Source organism: Phyllostomus discolor, chromosome 6, assembly GCF_004126475.2.
Source record: "Phyllostomus discolor isolate MPI-MPIP mPhyDis1 chromosome 6, mPhyDis1.pri.v3, whole genome shotgun sequence".
Taxonomy (NCBI): Eukaryota; Metazoa; Chordata; class Mammalia; order Chiroptera; family Phyllostomidae; genus Phyllostomus; species Phyllostomus discolor.
Window position 1 is genome coordinate 122,582,147 of NC_040908.2, and position 22,332 is coordinate 122,604,478.

Here is a 22,332-nt window from a genome sequence, read left to right on the forward strand (position 1 = left end):
TTGGACAGAGATTCAGCTGGTATGCACTAGCACTACCTATAACTAGCATTCCTGATGGCCTTTCTCAGGGCAAGGGTGGATTCTGAGTCACTGTAGAGCATGCCAGTCCTAGCTGGGGAGGTGGAGGGTGAAGCAGGAGAAATTATTCTCACAAATGAGACCCCTGTTGGTAAAATTTAGCAATTTCCAGATTCCCCTCAGGTTTCAACCAAGTGCTGAGGAATAGTCCGACCTCTACAGTGCCCTTTCTCTACCCTAATATGTACCATCTTTCTTGACTGCTGTTTCTCTTACTTCTTTCCCTTTGGGCTTGTGTCTCACATCAGACAATCCATTGTGAGGCTCAACTGCAGTGGCTCTGCTTTGCATGCCTACAGGTATGTGTTCTCTGGGGGATGAGTTTCTGTTCAGTGATGAGAAATGAAAGTGGCTGGGAGAGAAGAGGCATTATTAGGTGGATGGTGGATATTGGTGGTGGGAATTGGTGGGTTGTACTCAAGAATTCTCTTGCCTTTTGGAGAGATATGGTTTGTTATGAATCCATCCTTTTGTGCACTCATTCATTCAGCCAGCATTTACTGATTTTATGCTTGACAGGGCATATGTTGTTGGCGCCATATGGGGCTCTGGGGCATAGACTGAGTCACACTTAGTCCTTGCCCTTTTCTGGATGTGGCATGCAAACAACTCAGAGCATGAGAATTAATGTAGCAAAGCTATGTACAAAGTACTTGGGACCATTCAACAGTAAATGATTAACTCTGTTTGGAGGAAGAAGAAAAAATTTGGACATAAAGAAAAGGACTTTGTGGTTTTATCTGCCAGTGGTTAAGAAAGTGTAGTCTGCAGACCCGTGGGAGTCACCAAGATATTTTTGGGGGCCCAGAAGGTTAAAGCCGTTTTAATTATAATGCTCAGATGCTATTTGCTTTTTTCCACTGTGTGTACATCTGCATTAATGGTGAAAAAGCAATTAGTAGGGACAACTGCTAACACCGTAACAGGAATCAGAGCAGTGGCAAAAACCTGTGCTAGTAATTATTGTATTCTTCAACTTCATGGCACTCTCAGTTGTTTTTTAAAAAGTTTTTGATAACGAAGTAAAAATGTGTTAATTTTATTGTATTCCATGAATACACGTCTCTTTAGTATCGTGTGTGATGAAACAGGAAGGTAAGCATAACACACTTCTGCATGTAGAAGTTTGATGTTTATCTCAAGGAATAGTGTTTGTGTGATTGAGTTGCGAACTGAACTACCTTTTCTTTTTTTTCAGGGAATGCTATTTTTACTTTAACATATAACACATATTTGGCAGACATTTTCTTGAAAATGAATGAAGTGAGTTGCTTCAAGGAAAAAACTGATAGTATTTGTTGCCAATGCTAAAATTTCAGCTTTTAATTGAAAATTAGAATTTTAGGAAATTTGTGCCTGCCACTGTGAATTGGACAGCGTCCCCAAATTTAAAGCTTTTCCGATGAAATCAGTGGTGTTATTAATAATCGTGATTATTTTGATATTATATAAATGAACTGTTTTAAATTTAGAAGGTCTGCCTAACCCATTGAATTAGTAGTTTCTAAATGATGAGTGCACTATGTTACAAAATCGTGCATGGATCTGTTCAAAGTACAAGATAGGCCAACGGATTTTAATGTAATAGATACAAAAAGCTCATCCATGTAGTTTCAGATTTTGCACTGCAACTAACCTTTAATAAACCTACTACTTGTTGAGTTTTGGTGTAGTATCCGAGAAGAACGTCCATTGTTATCTGAAAGGTTGTTAAAATACTCTTGCCTTTTCCAACTGCATATCTATGTTTTGATCTTCAAATAAAACAAGACATTAAATGAGGAAACATATAATAAGATTGCAGCTGTCTTCTATTAAGCCAGACTTAAAGAGATTTGCAAAACTATAAAACAGTTCTATCTTTCTCATGATATTTTTCCCCAAAACAATTATTTTTATAAAAACACATTATTTATATTAACAGAGGAGATTTATTGTTTTAAAATGAATTAATTGCTAAATACTAGAATTTGTGTTTTAATTTTTAATATGATACACATCAAACAGCTTTGGTATTTAAAATTTTTAATTGTGTAAATGGGTTTTAAGGTAAAAAAATGACAAAACCTGGTTTTATGGTATTGTCTCTACTTTGAATTCTTCTCTTTTCTGCCTAGAAAATTGTATATATAATTGTGGAGTTGGCATTTAGTTATTCATTCAAAAAAACCCCCCAAAACAAAAAAAAACATTTACTGAGCATCTACCAAGAACTGACTTTTGCTTGCTGCTTGGGACATGTTCCTAAGCCCTTAAAGAAGTCAGAGTCTGATGGGGAAGGCAAATTAAACAGGAAACTGCAACACAGTAGGAAAAATGTTACCAATGATAGATGTAACTGTTGTGGGAGTCAGAGTCACTTGCCAGCCCACCTAGAATGCGTGAGTGATCAATTTAATTGGACTGTACCGCCTATATATTTGATTCTCCATGGTCTGACAAGAGAAGTGGCTGAAGTTAGCAGGAGATGGGAGTTGTTCACTTGCTGCTCTGGGAGGAAAGAAGGAAACTACAAATGTATTGAATGTCTGCTTTATGCAAGCCCTCTGCTAGGTGTTTTGACAAATGTGGTTTTATTTAATTCTCACAAAATCTCTATGCAACAGGAATAAATTATTTTGCCTCATTTTGCAAATGAGGTATTGGAGTCTGAGAGAAGTTAAACAACTTGTCCAATATTCTATGGTTGTGACTGATGAAGCTGGGAGTTTGACATATGTGTTCTGACTCCAAGACCAGGACTTTCATTGATGTCATAATGTGTTGCTAAATAGGTGGACCTAAATCTAAGGTATTCCTAGATGGCTGTGGGAAACCTTGCCAGATTAGAATGTAAAAAATAAGGTAGAGAAGGTCTCAGAAAAGAGAGGCAGCCTAGGAAATGCTTGATTGAAGGACTTATTTGAGAATTTTGGACAGGATTCTACAGCCTTACAGGATATCAAGATTTTATGCTCTCTCATCTTCAGTCCCTTTAATCCTTCTCTATGCCAGACGATGCCAGCAGCAAAGGTCACCTGTCTGTTTGATCAGGTTACAAATCAGAGCCTGTTGTTTGAAGCCTAAACTTCCTGGACTGGCCATAGGCTTATGGGAAAAGGCCTGGCTGATTTCAGGTGCCTAACCTAGAGACCTGCAGTCCCTCAAACTTAGTAAACTATTTCTATTATTTTAAAAAGCCCATTAGGAGTTGTGCTTTACTTAGGATAAACCTGTGTGTGGATGCAGGCTAATGAAAAGATTGAGATTCTTTCCTTTGGGTCAGAAATCTGTCAGTTCACTGTGGTTCAGGGGTGCTACCAAAGGTTTTCTAGAACAGAGGTTAGCAAACTATGGCCCAGGGGCTACTCAGCCCACCACCTGTTTTTGTAAATAAAGTTTTTTTGGAATACAGCTAAATTCATTTACTTGTGTTTTGTCTATGGCTACTTTTATGCTCAATGATAGTACCTAAATAGTTGCCACAGAGACAATATAGCCCATAAATCCTATTTTTTTTATTGTCTAGTCTTTTACAGAAAAAGTTTGCTGACCTTAATTCTATTATAGCACTTAGCACATAGTGTTTTAATCACCTGTCTCCCTCTCTTTCAGCTCTTTGAGAGCAAAGATGAGATCTGATTCATCTCTTTACACCCCACCCTGATTACAGAGCCCGACATATGAACAGCACTCAATAAATGTTTAAATGGATGCATTATATGCTGATCAGAAAACTATGATGGGCAATTATATGTGCCTTTGGGTCATACAGAAACAAGAATAAAGGTGGGACAATGTTATGTTGGTTGTGCTAATCTTAGTGCTGTGTTCTTTATGAATTAGTCGTTACCTATTGCTTTGTTGCAGTTTTTTGGATGGGTAGGATAGGAGTCCATGAATGAAACAGTCATGACAAGAGCTCTTGTTGATGAGCAAGTTGAGAAACAATGGCTTAATCTTTGGTTATATTCTACCCTTTCCCTCAGCACCCACCACCCCTTCCCCCTTGCCCCCCCCCCTCACCCCCCGCCTAGCTTAGCAGGACAGATGTAGAGGAATATAAGCATACATGGAGGTACTTCTTTTGTATGCATACCATTTATCTTACTATTTTTTTCTTAATATAAAGCCATTTCTTCAGTGAGCTTCTTACTAATATTACCATTTGTGGCTTCCAGAAGATGAAATCAACCTAAAGTTATCTGGTCACCGTGGCATAAAGGCAGTCAGGTGAAATGCTGGCCTGAGAATCAGTAGACCTGGGCTCTCTCTGTGGCTGTTCAGCTGCCTTGGAATTTGGGCACATCAGTTAACACCCATGAACTTCAATATTCAACATATTTTTATTGAATCACATCTGAGACACTTAACATTTTTTTAATTATGACCCTTCCTCATTTCGAAAAGGATTTGAGTAACTAGCAAGTGTAGCAGGCAATCTGTCTAGTCCTGTCACTGTCTGACCAGCAGACCAGTAAATGATTAAATGGATTAGAGTGTTTTAGGTCTTTGATTAGTGCCTTCTACAAGGCTTCAGAGCAGCAGCTTCCATACCCTGTCTTTGCTTTCTCTCCTATTACCCTAGCATCTTCCATTATCTAGGAAGTCAGGGTCTTTCTTGTAATGTCTTTGGAGGTGATCTGAAGAGTATTTTGCCTAGAAAGTAGTTATCAAGCTCAGGGTCAAAGGAAAGAGGAATGTTATAATCTGAGAATTGGAGAAAATACTAAAAACTGTAATTAAAATGTCTTTTTCAAATAATGAATTTGAGGCCTGGAGAAAGGAAGTCATCTCCATAGAGTCACATGATAGAGCTAAGACTAGATTCCAGATTCTGCTGTATGCATCCGTCGGGCTGTGTGTCTTCCAGGTTCGTACGAGAGGATTAGATGTCATGAAAGAACTAGGGTGGCCTAGCCTCTTGTGCTGGTTTTATTTCTGCATGAGTGAGTGTGTGCGATGGTGGGCAGAGGAGGCTGCACTCCAGACTTCCCAGACCGGTTTATCAGATGAGCTTAGGGCTTCAGATTTATGATAGATATTTCCTGAATGTAATTGCCTGTGGGAAGGCCTGTGATGTGAAGAGTTTCCCAAGTTGGTTTGTGGCTGGCATTATATGTCCCAGCGGTGACAAAAAGAACAAAAAGGAAAACTATATATTCTGGCATTGGAATGGAGAAGAATTTTTCCTGTTTCCAGAAATATTGTATTAATTTACATTTGTTTATTGACTGATTAAAGATAATATTTCATCTGAATATGTATTTCTTTGATTACTAGTGAGGTTAAACTTTTTCCTGTGTTCACTGGCCATTTGTCTTTTTCCTCATTTAAATATATTTTTAAAGATTGTATTTATTTATTTATTTTTTAGAGAGGGGAAGGGAGGGAGAAAGAGATGGAGAGAAACATCAGTGTGTGGTTGCCTCTTGCACACCCCCTATTGGGAACCTGGCCCGCAACCCAGGCATGTGCCCTGACTGGGAATAGAACTGGTGACCCTAAGGTTCGCAGGCTGGCACTCAACCAGTGAGCCACATCAGCCAGGGCTAAATATTTTTTCTTCTGAGTTACCTATTCATGTTTTTTGTCTAGATCCCAGTGTACTGCCGGTTCTATGCTCAACTTCCCTGCAAGGGGACTATAAGGATGATAAAATATTGTATTTAAATGGGGGAGCTCAGCATATCCTTGGGGAGGCAGTTAAAGGCTAGATGAAACAGCTTCCTCACTGTACAAATAGTTGGTTAAATGGCTACATGAGGAGTCATGTGCTAGAAGCTAAGGTCCCTGAGACAGGTGGGTAATAAAGGTTGGGTGGCAGCCTTGGTAATGTTGTCTCTTGCTTTTCCTGTACAGAGTTTTGCCGGATCGACAAGCTCCTGTGCCACAGTGAAGATGAGAAACTCAGTTTCGATGCAGTCCGCAGCATCCACAAGCTGATGGATGATGATGCCAATGGTGATGTGGATGTGGAAGAAAGTGATGAGGTGAGCCCTCTCATCCTACTGTGGCTCTCCTCTCTTCCTGTGTGAACAGCCCCTGAAAGTTGTCTAGATGGACTGTTCCCTATGGAGAGATGTTTTGGTACTGGCTTGTTCTCTAGGAACTTGTCCCTGTCAGGGGAGGTGATTCTCAGCAGAGCAGACTGCTAGGAGCTGCTGGTCAGAGTGCAGGCCTTATGTCTGCATCTGTGCCTGGACTGGGTCCCTTTCTTCTACCTACTAGTAGTATAACACTAACTGAGCTGTGCTGTGTGAGAGGGAGAGGGAGCCCCAAGCTTGGTCTCTAAAAGTTCTCCAGAATCCTTATTGTAATCCTGCTATAGACAGAGGGCACCAGCCTGTTCTTACTCTGTGCTCAGCCCTGTGTTGGTATGTGGGAGAGAACGCAAGACAGATTTTGCCCTCTAGGAGCTTATACTTTATTTGGGAGGAAGAAACAAATGGTCCTAGAAAGATCTTTCTGAATACCAACCTATAATTGCTGGGAGCCAGTTGAGTGGCCCAGATAGTAAAAGCAAAAGGAATCTCTAAATGGAAAAAGGTCTATTATTGTTTCACCTTTTGGCATTACTACAGCTCCAATTCCACAGAGCCCAGAGTACAGAGTCAACATGTGTGAGAAGATTGAAAGGTTTCAGTTGATTTCAGGTTCAACATGAACCAGCAGTTTGGTGAAGCTGCCAAGCTGTACCAAATCTTTAACAGCAATAGGGTGTATATCATGAGGGAGGAGGTAACCCTAGTCTCTCCACCCTGCTGCTTAGCTCACCTTTATGTCAGTATTTGTAAGTGTCTTTTATGTGTGTGCCAGGCACTATTCTAGACATGGGATGTGGCAGTAAAAAGGACAAATACGTCTGTCCTCATATAATTTATACTCTAGTGAAGAAACTTTAGCCTGAAAAAGAAACAACTCAGGTAATATAATTTCTATCTTCAAAAACATTATAAGTGGAGGAATCAGACTGACTATACAACAATGATAACAATGAAAATCAAGCAGTAGCTATCATTTATTAAATGCTTATGCTATGCCAAGTACAGTGCTAAGCTCTGTGCATAGTTATTCTTTTAACTTTCTTAGCAGCCGCATAGCATTGATATTATTATCAAGGACTGGAGCCTTGGAAAGGTTAAGCATTTTGTTCAAGTACACACTGGGTGTGAGCACAGACCTGATTTAAAGTTCATGCTGTTAAGTATTGCTATATCGTTTCTCTCATTCTAAGGACAGAGCCAGGACCAGTGTAGGGAAAGCAAAAGATAGGTGTATTCTTCTAGAATAAAGAATTGCCTAGTGGCACTAGCTCCTCATAGAAGGGGCTTTCTTGGTAGGTGGGTAGTTAACTCTCTGTCACTAAATATGAGCAAGTAGAACATAGCACACCATTGACTGGTCAGCAGAGGGGATCCTTGTATTGGGTTGAACTAGATAATGTATAAGGGATTTATAAGAGGAAAAAAAAATAGATTTCCTGGAGGAAAAGTAGAATTTGGGTAGAGTGGAAGGGGTAGGGTAGCCTGAGCATTAGGGAACAAGGGTGAGTGAAGATGTGGACGTGGGTATGTTTGGTTAGACAGTCACTGTGGTAGAAAACTGCGGTACAAAAACCGGGAAAAGAAAGTGGGGCCCAGGCAGCCAGGCTGAGCTACGTGTACTTCTTGAACCTGGCAGTTACAAATTCTTGGGAAAAGACAACAACTATGATGAAAATGTCTAAACTTTTGGCCACATGTAGAAGTGTCACTGGTCCTCACAGGACCCAGTTTTGTCTCTGCCGAAAATAGAGTCATGTGTCTGGTGATGAATGAAGACAGAGGTGTCCTGATCTCCCTCCAGGGGCCTAGCCACAGGACTGGGCAACGGATGGCCTAACAGTTAAGGTGATGTGATCCAAGATCCACCAATTCCTGGATATTGTTGTCATTGCCCTTCCCTCTTTTTTTTTCATGTTCTGCTGAATTGCTCTGTAAATGAGAGGAGGAAGAAAATGTTCTTTTTAGAGGAATGTTACCACAACAAAAAGCTCATCAGCACAAACTGTTCTAAAATAACACAAAAGCTGTCACCCTGCTCTGCGCCAGTGGCGAGCTGTTCTTTTTCAGCATAGCTTCTGCCCGCCTTGGCTTCAGATGTTCTCGCTACAATTTCAGGCCTGTGGTGGTGAGAGTAGCCTGCTTGTCTGGGTTTTCACGATCAGTCACAAGCTACTGTATATGAAAGTGAAAGTAATGTTAGCAAAATGTGTGCTTAAGTCAGCCTAACCACATATGAGACAGCCTTGAAGTTCAGGATCTAACTAGAAAATTGGGGACAGCTTAAGGCTTAGAATATTGGATAAAGGAACCTGAGGCACCAGAGAGGAAACCCTGGTTGCACTGGCCATCAAGGACTGAGATTTTTATGACCCATTTAAAAGCGTTGCTGATTACCCAAGGACCTTGGTAGAGGTCTGAAGGGATACTCTATTAAGTCTTCATTTATTTAGCCTCGTATCAGTAAGTTTTTCAGATAACTTGAACTATAACATCAGTACTAGATCTTGAAAAATTCTGACCATTTTTGAAGTAAGTCTTCTTACAGATAATTGTGAGCAGAGTGTTAACTTTCTATGGATAATTCAAAGCATGCCTTCAGGATCTCTTGGGCTATTTACCCCAGTGCCTACATTCCTATATGCATGGTTGTGATTTTTTCTTATAGCTTCTTGTCTCTTCTTTGATTCATTCTCATTTCTAATTGCTGTATCTACTCTGCTGTGAGCTATAAACTTAGGCTTATGGTAAACTGAGACTCAGCAGGCATTTTATAGAAATTATAATATCTTTCGTGTATGGGGAAGCTTGTTTGGCTGCCCAAGTGCCATCTTTGCTTGCTTTTGTCCTAGATAGCAAAGGCTGTAGATTGTGGGACTTTCAGATGAACAAGATGCCACTATTGGTGATGGTGCCCTTCTTGCTAAGCTGGCAGGGAATTCTACCAGCCTGGCAGTGTGGGAATTTATGACCTATGTTCTATTCAGAGCTTGGTGGGGACACTGCCCATGGGCAAAGCATTAGCTGCAGTGGGATGGTCCTATCAGGTTGTCCTGACATTCTGAGGTGGACAGACAAGGTCCTGCCTAAAACCACTGTCCTATGATTGGACCAGGCTCTTTGTAAGTAGTGCTATTTTCTTCTCTGGAGCCTACATGAAAAATTAAGGGTATTTATTCACCATTAAACAAATTCTGATTGAATACCTATTATTTGTTAAGCCCTATTTGTGGGCCTGTGGATTCTATAGTGAACAAAACTGATAAGATCTTTACTTTTATAGAGCTTGCATTCTAGTGGTCTGTAAGTCCCAGGTGACTAAGTAATAAGTTAACTTTGAAATTAGGCAGGATTGTGACCAGATTGTAATGGTTTAGTGACTCCCCTTTTAATTTTCTCAGGGTAGAATGATGGCTAATGATACCTGTTCTTGCAGGGTTGTTGTCAGAATTAAGTGAGAAAAGTGCTGTTAAAAGTTCCTAGCACAAATAAAGAACTCTCAAAACTCAACAATAGAAAACAAGCAACTCAATAGAAATATGGGAAACAATTTCAATAGATATTTCATCAAAGAAATTATAGAGATGTCAAATAAGCATGTGAAAGCGTGCTCAATATTATTAGCCATTAAGGAAGTGCAAATTAAAACCACAATGAGATACTACTACATGTCCAATACAGTGACTAAAATTTAAAAAATGGAAAATACCAAGTGCTAGACAAGGAGGAAGAACCACTAGAACTCTTGCTTATAGTTTCTTATAAAGTTAAATATAACTTACTTTGTGGCCCAGCAGTTCTACCTCTTAGTATGTACCCCTATAGGTAAATGAAAATTTATGTTCACACTAAAATCTGTACACAAATGTTTATAGTAGGTTTGATCATAATTGCCAAAACTGGGCACAAATCAAATGTCACTCAAAATGTGAATCGATAAAAAAACTATGCAACACTACTCAACAATAAAAACCATTAACTACTGATGCTCACAGCATAGATGAATTTCAAAGGCATTATTCAGAGTGAAGGAAACCAGTCTCAAAAAGTTATTTGAGAAAGCTGTTTGATTTCATCTATATGACATTTTGAGAAAGGCAGTATGGATGGAGGCTAGATCAGTGGTTACCAAGAGTTAGGAGTATGAGAAGGGTTTGACTACAAAAGGACAGCATGAGGGAATTTTGAGGGGTAATAGAATTGTCATGTGTCTGGATTATGAGGAACCATCCAAGAATGTAAATATGTATTAAGATTCATAGAACTCTATCCTCTCCCCACAAAAGTTAATTTAATCATATGTTATTTAAACAAAAAAAATCCCAACATAGTACCTGATGTACAATTCAAGCTCAATGAACACTAGTGCTACTTTCCCCTTTCTCTTTCCTCTATATTTTTAGGAAAGCTGCCTGCATCCTGACAGTTGTATTTTAATGTTTGTTTGACTATAGTGTTTCTCTCACCAAATTGTGAGCCTTTTCAGTGCAGGGACTGACCTTACCTTTTTTTTTTTTTTTTTTTGGTCTTTGTTTCTCCAATGCCCAGCAGAGCCCGATACAGAATATATGGTTAATCACTGTGTGGAATGACTGACTGATATCACTGTAGCAGCATGGATTCAGGCTGAGATGGAAGTCTTGAGTAAGGGTGTGGTCACACTTTTTGTGGGGTGGGAATGAATAGGTAGCAAGCACTCTGAGCCCAGGAAGTGGCAAAATCTATTTACGCTTCCGTTAGTGCCTGTGGTGTCTTGTGTAGAAAGATAGCACAGGGTTAAGAGTTTGTGCTTTAGAGTCACACAGACCTAGGTTTAAACCTGGCTCTGCTTTTACCAGTTCTGAAAACTTAGAAAAGTTATTCTCTTTAAGCCTCAGTTTCTTCAGTAGGAGTACAAATAGTAGGTACCTCATGAAGCTGTTGTAAAGATTAAGTAAAATAATGCATATAAAGCACTTAGTACAATGCCTGGCACATAGAAAAGGCTCAGGAGAAGTTAGTTTTTGTTATACTGCTATTATTGTTATTGCTGTCATCAGAAAGAGCATACATTTTGATGCAGATGGGCCTATGTTCAAAACTTGACTTTGCTACTTACTGGCTATATGACAAATAGACAAATAACTTCACCTTTTTGAGCCTCATTTTATTCAGGTATTTGAGGAGGGTAACTCTTTACAGGGTTACCTGTTGTAAGAATTTAATGTAGGCAAAGTCCTAAGTTTAATGTCTGGCACATGTAGGTGTTAAATCTGTGTTTTTTTCCACCCTCAGCATGATGGTACAGATAGTGAGGGCTGGCCTGTATAGCAAAAATTCCAAATCAGCTTTCTCATCATCCCATGGCATGCCAGCATTCAGCTATTGGAGCCACCCCCAGCAGCTTGGCTGACTTGACTAAGGCCAGCACTCTGCAGGGGTAGTTTTATTTTTGTCTGAGTGGCTGATATTAAGGAGTAGGGACAAAGCAGAACCACATATTTCTAGTGGCTGCAACTTCTTTGATGGCTTACCCAGCCTCCTGCCTAGATACCTGTGTACTTTACAAAAGATCTAGGTGACCATCTGGAAAGCTAGAGGATTTTGAACAACAAAGCCATATTAAAGCACAGTTATCACATCTACTTGTTTTTTTACCTTTTTTTCCTTGTTCCACCAAGAAGCATGTTAGGTCTTGGAAGGCTATGAGAATTGGGGAAGGATGGAATCTAGCACCAGGTAGAGTCAGGGCTGGAGGAACTAAACCTGGAGGGGAGCATCCAGCAGTTCTACTTGCAATGTCCAAAGGGCCAGTAGGACTTGGATTTGTTAGAAAGTAGTATATGGGGAGGGATGGAGAAGCCCTGTGCTGTGGGCAGCATGGGCTAATTTGGATGAAATTAAGTAGCTAAGTTATACTCAAAAGTTATTATCATGATTAATAATAATTGTTATTCTCTCCTTAGGCTTTGGGCCTCATTTTCTTATATCCAGATAATTGCAGCTACCTCTCGGTGTTCCCTTGCCTCTGGTTCGTGCATGCTGTCAATGATCTTCTTAAGCTGCATTTTGGTTTTGTGTCTTTCTGCATGATTTCCTTTTCTAGTTCCATTTGACTTCCTGTGCTGAGCATTCCATCCCTTCAAATCTGATCTTAGTCTTATTCTTAAAACTCTCTAAACTGGGATTTTCAACTGGTGTGCTGCAAGAATTTTTTTTTTACATAAAAGTTCTTAGTTTATTAATCCTCTTGTTAAAAATCTGCATAATCACCACAGATGAAGTCACTGAAGAATCTTTACTCCTTTCTGCCAGCACCAACATTGACCTTTGCAGTCCCCCTGACTTTCTTCACTCTGTTCTTGCATTCCTTTTTCTGTTTTCTTGAGGTCTTCTTCTCATATAGGCCATGTCTGGCAAGTCTGTGTTTGTGTTCATTTTTCTTTGTGTAATCCAAGTAATCGTAAATCATGCTAAAGCCAGTTTGTCTTGCCACCGCCAACCAGAATGGGTTCTGAATCGAAACACAAAGATGACATCTGGTGTGATCTTGCACATTTTGGCTAGTTTTCCCCCAATTTCTGTCTTGGGTACTGTTGCCTTCCCTGGGTGAAGGATGTTAATGACCATTTGTTTTCATTAAAATAGTCTTTCAGTCACGAACTTCCTGGTCTGGATAGTTACTGTGTCATTCATGATGGCAGTCAGTCTTTAAGCAGCCATGGAGGAAAAAAACCAAGAACTTTTAAAACATGCAATACCTGACTATTTAGTCAGGGGCACAGATTTCTTTTCCCTTAGGTTGTCAAATAAAAAAAAATGACAACAGCCAGCACAACAATAACCATCTGGTGTGAATGAACCAAAATTATACCTACTTTTTGGTCAGATCAGCAAAAAATAATATATGTTGGTCTGCCGCAGAATTTTAGTAATTAGTTTATGCTTGCCATGAGATGGAAAAGGTTGAAAATTGGTGCTCTAAGACATACCTCCTACTGCTGTCTCTGGCTCATGTCTCATAGTCAGCCCATGTTTATCCCAGTCCCCTTTCTTTGCTCAGGTAGTTCTTACCAGGAATAAACTTCTCATACTCCTTCCTCCAACCCCTGGTGCTGTCTGTACCAGTCTTAGGAGTCCTCTGGAATGTTGCAGCCTCATTTTTCATGAACCTTCCGTGACTTTCCTACCCACATTGACCTTTCTCATCTCAGTGCTAAGTCTTCTAGTACACAGTCTGTATCACTTAATTTAGCTCTTAATTCCAATGTCTTGCTTTGTGTCCTAATCATTTTGATTTTATTGTCTTGCCTATAAGTTAGTCTTTTTGCACTAATACTGGAATTTTTAAAAAGCACAACTCTCATCCTTATTCCTACCATGTTAAGGGAATGTGGTTGAATAGGAGCATCCCTACTGTGTGCCAAGCCCTGTGCCAGCTGATTACATATACAGTTTCATTTAATCCTCAACCACTCTATGAGTTAGGTGTTACTAACTTTATTTTAGTCATAATGAAACTATAAGAGGCTTGCCTTGGCTTACTGAATTAATGTAAATTTTAACCTGCCCTTCAGTGCTCTCATAATCTGACTTTAGCTCACCTGTCTAGTTTACATTATACTGCATTCCCTTACTCTTTGTGACGGCCATCGCATGTGCTCTTCATGTCCCATCACTGTGCCTTTGCTCCAGATAATTCCTCATACTGGCATCTCTCTGCCTCCTATTGCCTGTAAAAATTCCACTGGTCCACCAAAGCCTAGATTAGGGTTTCTTAACCTCCTCATTATTGACATTTTGGGCCAGATAATTCTTTTTTGTGGAGCTCTGTCCTGTGCATTATAGGATGTTTAGCAGCATCCCTGGCCTCTACACATTGGATGCCAGTAGCAAATCTCTATCTTACCCCAACCCCAAGTTGTAACAACCAAAAATGTCTCTATTGCCAATTGTGAATTGCCCTGGGGGACAGAATCACTTCTGGTTGAGTATCATTGGACTAGAATAAATGTTGTTTCTTCCAGTAAATCTTTTTGTTTCCCTGTAGTGGGAAATGATTCTTCCTCTCTCATGTCCCAGAGTACTTGGCACGAGTCTCTCACTTGGCATGTTGCTCTGCTGGGTATTGTAATTAGTTGGGTCCATCCTTGTGTGTCCTACTAGACTTCAAGTGCCTCCAAGGGGAAGGAACCAGTTCTTACACATCATTGTTTCTCCCACTGCGCTTGGTACAGAGCCTTAGATGTAGTGGTAATGAGTTAAGCTTTTGAATTTTGAATTTTAAAGCAAAGATTTGATCTTATCTCTGTGTGCCCCTTAAATTCTTTCCATAGGGCAGAACAAGAGTACACAGTTGGCTGGTCAGTGATATGGAGGAACAGGGTGCTTTGGACTTGTGAGTTCCTCACAAGGTTAGTAGCAGAGTCAGTGGTGGGCTTTTATTGGAGTTGCTAGGGCCTGGGCTCCGGACGTGTTAGTGTATGATGTGCATCACTGGTCTCCTCTGTGACCTTCTTCCCTGTCCCTCTACCCTATCACATACAGATCCTAGGTAGAGGTAAAATCACTGTAGTTAAAATAATTAAGGAAAGACCAAGAGGAAAACACACACTAGAGGTGCATAGATGAAGAAAAGAGGAAGACACTGAGAGTGCTGAAAGGCTGTCTTAGCAAAAGTATACATAGGCTTTAGAGCAAGAAAGATGAGGGTTTTAGGTGTCCTTTAGCCAATTATAACTAATATGGTGAAAGGCCTTGGAAAATTTCTTAAGCTCTGTGAGCTTTTGTTTCCTCACTGTCAAATGGGGATCGAGATCTCTACCTTGAAGGATTATGGCAAAGATGAAATGGAATCCTGTGTAGAGAGTGCCCAGCCCGTGACTTAGTTCATAGTAGTAGTATAACTCTTCCTCCTACCACTGCTACAATGTGCTAGGCCCGTGCTGAGTGCTTTTACATACACTCTCTCAGATAGTCTTTACCAAAAACCTGTGGGGTAGATATTAGTTTTTCCATATAACCAATAAGGTAACTGAGACTGAATTAGCTCATAGTTATCTTTTGTTTTGTTTTGTTTTTGCAACTCAGATCTGCATGAGGCCAGTGAAAACATTAACATGTGGTGATGGTTGCAACCTCTGCTAATATGCTAAAAACCCTTGAATTGTACACTAAATTGGCATGTGAATTATATCTCAATAAAGAGGTTTAAAAAGAAGTGTCACTACATTGGTCACCTCCCACTTGCCTTTCTGTAGCCCAATCCATAAAAATCCCTAGGGCTCTATAGAAAACACTTTGAAAACCCTGTTCATTTCTATCTTTGTTTCTCCCACTCCTAACTTTGGAAGATATGTAGAAATGCATCCAAGTCTGAAGTGCCATTGTTTCTAGAAGCAGAGATTCCTGGTTAGCATACAGACTAGAGGTAATCTGTGTAGCAGAAGACACATTGTCAACCAGCACTCAGGGAAGGACACCAGTTGCTGAACAGAGGGAGTATAGGCATAGCTTGCAATCTGTCCCAGTGCCTTAGCCAGATACAGGAGGAAGCAGCAGCTCCCCCAGATGGTCCCTCTCATGTTTCTAGGAAAACCCAGACGGTGGTTTACTTTAACAGACAAGAAAATTCTTTCTTACTACACAGACTGTTGTATTTCCTTCCTCCCCATTTTGTTAATGAGTCTGCTTTATGTTTTCTGGGTGGCAGTCCTGTTGATGACGGGGATTAGTGATACTTGTAACGTTTCTCTCTGTGTGTGCTGACATATGTGTATATGTCTCTTGGTGCCTTTGTGTTTGTTTCTTTGTGTGTATACATCATTTTCTGCCTTTCTGTATTTAGATATGTCTGTGTATGATAAGAAATCGAGGGAAGGAAAGAATACTGAGCCAAGGAACTAGTTGCTGAGAGAAGCTCGTAAACCAGGTTGAGGATTAAGAAGTTCAGGTGCAAAAGATTAGGCTGCAGTACAGTAGGTAGGAACTAGAGGTCAGAGCAGAGCCAAATGTGTAAGAAGGAACCAAAAGATGCTGTTAGTCTAGGCAGGATCTGGGCCCTACAAAGTGGTAGGCTGAACACAGTGGTCATCTAGCAGACAGAAATTGTCTAACTAACAAAGAGAGAAAAGTCCTGCTTCAGGTATTAGGCTTCTGACTCTTCCTAAGAAGGAGGAATCAGCGGCTGACTCTGAGGGCCCCACTTGCCTTCATACCTAACTGTTATTTGTCTTTGTTTGCCTGTATGTGTATTTGTGCAAGTCCCTGTGTGAGTGTCTCTACCTGCATGTGCATCACATTCAGAATACTCTGAATCTAGTGCCATCACATGGCACTAGAAACAATTGGTTTCCAATGCAAAGTCTGATTCACTTGAGGATCATTGACTCTTCTCTTACTTGTTCTTCTCTTACTTCTCTTCTCATGTTCTCTCTCCATTCTTTCTCCAAACAAACCTACTATCTGCTCTGTGCTGGGTACTGGATATGCAAAGACTAATAAGGAAGATATATATTAATGAAGCAGAAACACGTTTATGTTTAATTCTAATAGGTGTTGTGAGACGAGATTAGCACTATATGCTCTGGAAATACAGAAGAAGGCATCTAATCTGTCCTAGGATGCCAGGAAAGACTACCCAGAAGAGGTGATACCTAAGATGAGTTTTGAGAGAGGAGTAGGAGTTAATCTGGACCAGAGATAAAAAGGGCATGCCAAGTGGAGGAATGTGTGTGATGTCCTTAGGGAATCTGTGAGTCAGTGGTTCTTTTAACTTAAGCATAGAATGTAATGGTGGAACAGGATAGATGAGACTGGAAAGGCAGGCATTAACACTTGGATTTTATCCCAAAGATAATGAGCTAGAAGGAATGTAAATAGAGATGGCTCTAATTCTGATGAAGATATGTCAGGAGTAGGCTGGCAGAACAGGTGAAACTGGAACTTGGTTTTTAAAGATGAGCAGGGGTTTGTTTACTGATGAAGAAAGGAGGAGCATTCCAGGAAAGAGGAACTTTATGAGTAAAGGCAGTAGGCAAAAATATAAGTTTGGGAGATGTCATGTAGGGAGGTGTCTAGAGAACAGTTTCTTCATCTATGTGATAGGGAACTAGTAACATATACCTTCAGTGGCTGATATGAGGTTCAAATAAGAGAATGGATGTAAAGAATACTTTGTAAAACATAATGCCATGTGCAAATTTCAATAGTAATGTTATCCATCTTCTCCTCTTTCCCCTCTGTGCCCAGCAGCATCGGGCCTCCCAGGTGTAGATCAGGTAGGCATGCCCCCCAGTAGTGTGGCTCTTACTGGGTGAGAACCATGCCCTCTTTCATCTTGCCAACTGGAATTTTGAGGAGGAGGAGCTAAGATTAGAAGCTGCTGGGACTCAGAAGCTGAGTGTTGGTTCATTCGGGACACACCATTCTCCACAGTATGAGGTCTCTTGAGCACAGACCTAGCTAGGTTCAGAATAGTTGAACAGGAAGCACCTTCTACTTACAGGCACTGTGAAGGGCTGTGCCTTAAATTATTTCATTTGTTACTGTGAGGCAGTCACCATTTTACAGGCTATAGACATAGCACATATGTGGTAACGATGGTATTTGAGTGTGTATCTGTGAGATTCTTTTTCTTATATGTCACTTCACAAGTTTTCCGATATCTCTGGGTTGTGAGCAAGCTCCATGACTAGTGGACAGTGAAACAGACAGAGGGCTCAGACAATGTGTGGCTGGGAGGGTTGAAAAGATAGTTTCTGGGCTTTGATTTTGGGATTGAGCCACAGTACTTCCCTCCACATAGAACATAGAATCGTTTTTGCTTTCAAGGACTGACTGTCCTCTGTATATACATCTGTCTTATTTAGGTGCTCTCCATATGTCTGATTGATCTCCGTGTCCTTGGATCCAAGCAGCACTTACAGAGCAGTTAATATGTGACATGTCCTGTGGAGAGTGGATCCATGGAGCTTCTCACACTGTCAAGCCAGAAGTCCACTTAAACTCATCATTTTTTTTTAAAACATCCCTACTCAGAATGTATTCTGTCTAGTGCTTTGTAGTTATCCTGTGTGAATATATCAGTATTGACCTCAATTAAGAAGATAATCCCTTCTCTCTCTGGAAGTATAAAATTAGTGATCTATTTCTATCTCTCTCTTTTTTAAGGAACTAAAAAAATATGATTATTGAGGGCACGAGGATGCAAGCAATATAAAAATCAAAAGCTTATCTGGCTTTAATTGGCTTTTTTTCTCTTGTCAAATGGGGGTAGAATTTTATTTGTACATTTCCTAAGGGTCCCAATCTGTTTGTGAAATCCTTTTACAGGGGAAGCTGTGGGGAAGAGAGATTCCTTAAGTGACCCATTCAAGAATACTCATATCAGGGAAGGAATACTTGCTCAGTGCTGCCTAATTCTTTCCCTTCTGCTTTTTGTGTACTACAAAATAGACTGTATGTGATGGTGAGTCCAGCATTTAATGAAAAGGAGCTCTGGAAGCCTACTCCACCATCTTGGCACTGATCTAGGTCCTTCATTATTTTGTCCACAGCCAGAGGATTTTTTTTTATCCTTACCAGAGTATATGTTTATTGATTTTAGAGAGAGAGGAAGGGAGAGGGAGACAGAGAGAGAGAAGGAGAGGGAGAGGGAGGGAGGGAGAAAGGGAGATGAGAGAGAAACATTTACTGACTTTGGTCCTCCTTTGTTAAGTAACTTTATCCTTAGCAAATTTGTGAAGCGAAAACATTATAGTTTCCATGACATTTTCCATTTGAGACAATTTTGGTGAGGTCTTGGTCAGAGGCAAGACAGGATCTGTAGGCTGGCTGGGACAGGTGGCCAGTGAACTGAGTGCCTCTGGCTGGGCACCTTAGTAGGAGGGAGTGTGGGGGAGGTAGAAGGAGCCTGGACCTGTGTTCAGGCCCCCTTCACCCCCTATCCTTTCACCTCTTCCTGCCCCACCTAAACCCCACCCCCACTCCACAGGGCTCCATGCTCACACCCTTTGCTAGCCTCTTATCCTTCTTTTATAACACAGAGATTCCCCAGCCAGTAGTCCTTGGCTAGCTGGGGTGCTTTGGTCCTGATAGTTTGCAAGACTAGAGATGTCAAAGTTTCCCAGTCTTTGCCATTCTGACCTGGTACCTAGCAAGCTGCAACCTCTGCCTCTAAGATCTGACCTATGTCATGTACCCTATGTCATAGCCTGAGGACATCAAGGATGATTCTATGACAAGGACTGAGATTTTATCATTAACCTTAGAGGGATTCTCTTTACCTGCATATGTACTGGGTATGGAATATATAGGGATAATAGGAATGGTGACATTGCTGCCTCAGAAGTTCCTTTAGTGGTGGAAATAGCCATAAGGATACTATAGTAGGAAGAATGAATACTGTGATGGAGTCACAGAAGAGGAAGACCTAAGTTAGTTTTATCCATGAGCAGAGTTGCTGACATGTAATCTGTGTCTGAAAAGATGACTAGGGGTGATTAGGAGAAAAAGGCGAGTATTTTATAGGTGAGGGAAAAGCATGTGCAAAGACATCAGATGTGAAAAACCTGGTAGTTTCAGCCAATTTAAAGTAATTATCATTAGGGAGGGGAGGAAGTGGCAGTTGGTGTGGTAAAGAAGACAGGTAGGGACCAGCCCATAGTGGGCCTTGCATAGGTTGTGAAATTTCTACATTTAATGGAATTAAAGCTTTCAAAGTAAGAATCAGAGAGCAGAACAGAAAGGACCTTACAGGTCAGTGGGTTACAGTGCCTTGTCCTAATGATCTGTATTGCTGATCTCCTGGCACATGGCCTTTATATAGCAAACACTTAGGAAATATCTATCCTCTACCTCCTCTATGTGTCAGTTTCCTTTACATATGAGAGATCAGTATCACTGTAATAGTGGACTCTAGTATTACACATTCTTAGTATTTTTATATTCCTCTTATAATGTATTAATTCTGTTAATATTTGGGAAAACTTAATTTGCACATAGGAGAGGTCGTTTTGTGCCAGGCACTATTCTAAGCCCTTTTGGTAAATTAACTCATTTATAATACCCTCAACATGAAGATATCATGAAGTTTTATGCTAAATACTATTATATCCATTTTATAAATGATATGCATGATATTTTGAAAGTAACTGGTAGGACCAGGATTCAAACCCAGGCAGCCTGGCCCTAGGATCAAACTCTGAACCATCATGCTATACTAAATCCAAGCCAGTGTAATCCTCTGGCCCCTAGCTGAATATGTTTGTTTTAGATTGGACAGATATTTGGGGGTATTTTTTTCTTCTGTATAGTAACAGAATATGCATTGACTAGCTGTTATAAGCCAAGCACTCTGCTAGGTGTTGTAGGAGAAAATCAAGTGAGACACATTCATTTAGTTATTTAATTACCACATATTCTGCTCTGTGCCAGGCCCTATGTTTGGAGGTAAGTTTATGAAGCTAAATTAATTATTCACTTGGGTATCCCAGAGAATGTTCAAGATGCTGAGTAAAGACATAAATGACAAATAAAATACTTTCTATATTTGAGTTGCTTAGGGAAACTAAGAGGGGTGTAATTAAATAGTAGTTGTAGTATGACGGGGTAAGTATTGTCATAGATGTGTATATCCTGAGACATGAGAGAACAAATAGGATAGCACTGTTCACTTTGCCTGGGAGAGGTCTGGAAAACTTCACAAAGGCTGAATAAAGACAGGGAGGAAACATTTTAAATGGAGCACCTTGTATAAAGGTTTAGAGTTACAAATGAGCATGGTTTGTTTAAGAGCCTGAAGTGGCTTGATGTGTGTAGAGAAAATGTTGGCAAACTTTTTCTGTTAAGAGCCAGATAGTCAATAGTTTAGGCTTTGCTGGCCATACAGCCTCAGTCATAACTCAGCTCTGCCTTTGTAGCACAAAAGCAGCTATACACAGTATATAAATGAATGAGTGTTGCTGCATTCTAATAAAACTTTATTTACAAACATAAGCAGCAAGCTGGATTTGGCTCATTGCCATAGTCTCCTGTCCTCTGGTCTGGAGTGTAGGTATCCGGTAGGGAGGGAAAGTGGCTGAGAAGCTGACTGGGAAGTTAGTTTATGGGCCAGGTTGTAAAAGGCCTTGAATGCAAGGTCAAGAGGCTAAGGCTTTATCCTGCAGGTAATGGGGAGCCCTGAGATTTTAAGTAGTTGCTTTGGTGTAGATTTGTGCTTTACAAAGGCTGTTCTTATTATGGACAGGCAGAAATGAGACTAGATATACCAAGATGAGTGAGACATGGCTATTATTTCCCTGCTCTCAAGCAATAGCTTCTGATCTCACTGGAGACAGATCCGTCTTTGAGACATCCATGCTTCAGCACTCTCTATTGATGGCATTCAGAGCTGTTATAGCTAAGGTGTGGGTCCTTGCTAGATGTGCTAGGTGTTCAAGAGGAGAATATGAATTGGGAAGCATCTCAGGCCTAGGGCATGTGTCTTATGGGTTCTAAATATTGTGTGTATGGGGAACTGGAAATGGAGATGGTATGGGTTGGTTTGGGAGACATGGAAGTTGAGTAGTGGGGAACAAGGTGAGAAAGGAGAGGGAGGAGTAATTGGTTCTAAGGAAGAACCCAAGAGACCTGCCCAGATCCCTGCACCTGCAGATGTGCTTCTTATCGGTGAATTCTATTCTCTGAAGGATCTGGCTGGGCTTATTTTGTGGGGATTCTAGAGAGAGATGTCTCCCTTATTCTCTGCTCTCACCCACATTTTACTACTGCTTAACACTTGGGTCAGGGTTGCATGCTTTGTGCCATCACCAGGAAGATCACTTTTCTGAGCTCACAGAGCTAAATATACCTAGTGACAGCTGGTCCCTTGGCTCTTCAAAGAGCTATTAAGCTGAAGCTCTAACCAATGCTGAATTCCCCGTGGTAAGGAAAGACTTTTAGGGAGCCTTCCTAGACTTCTCTGAGAGAAGAGCTGCTTGTTCTGAATCTGAAATAGTAAATCCATGTGGAGCCAAAAATTGCGTTTGTTTTTTTGTTTTTATTTTGCTTCTTGTTGCCTTTAAACTTTGTCTTAAATCAGACTTCAGCTATTAGCTGGATGTAGGACAGTGTTCACAGTAGTACGGTGGTAATGCCTACCTCAAGTATTTTGATCATCAGAGTTCTAGTTCAGTACAACATTCTCGTATGCTGTGTTTATGGCTGGGTAACTGGAACCTTCTGTTTGGTAGAGTAGGTAGAGACATGATAA

General features: G+C 40.5%; 1 protein-coding gene and 1 pseudogene across 7 annotated transcripts in view; one reads left to right on the forward strand and one right to left on the reverse strand.

Annotated features, from left to right (window-relative positions):
- Positions 1 to 22,332, forward strand: part of STIM1 (stromal interaction molecule 1) — a 183,025-nt gene that overhangs the window by 107,470 nt on the left and 53,223 nt on the right. For 6 of the 7 annotated variants that reach the window (XM_036028898.1, XM_028516087.2, XM_036028900.1 and 3 more), the window contains exon 2: positions 5,920 to 6,050. In XM_036028898.1, coding sequence (XP_035884791.1) covers positions 5,920 to 6,050 — 131 coding nt within the window. Of the gene's footprint in view, positions 1 to 352; positions 378 to 5,919; positions 6,051 to 22,332 lie in introns of those variants that run through there. The other variant, XM_036028899.1, reaches the window with a different exon arrangement.
- Positions 12,302 to 12,791, reverse strand: LOC114499701 (annotated as a pseudogene).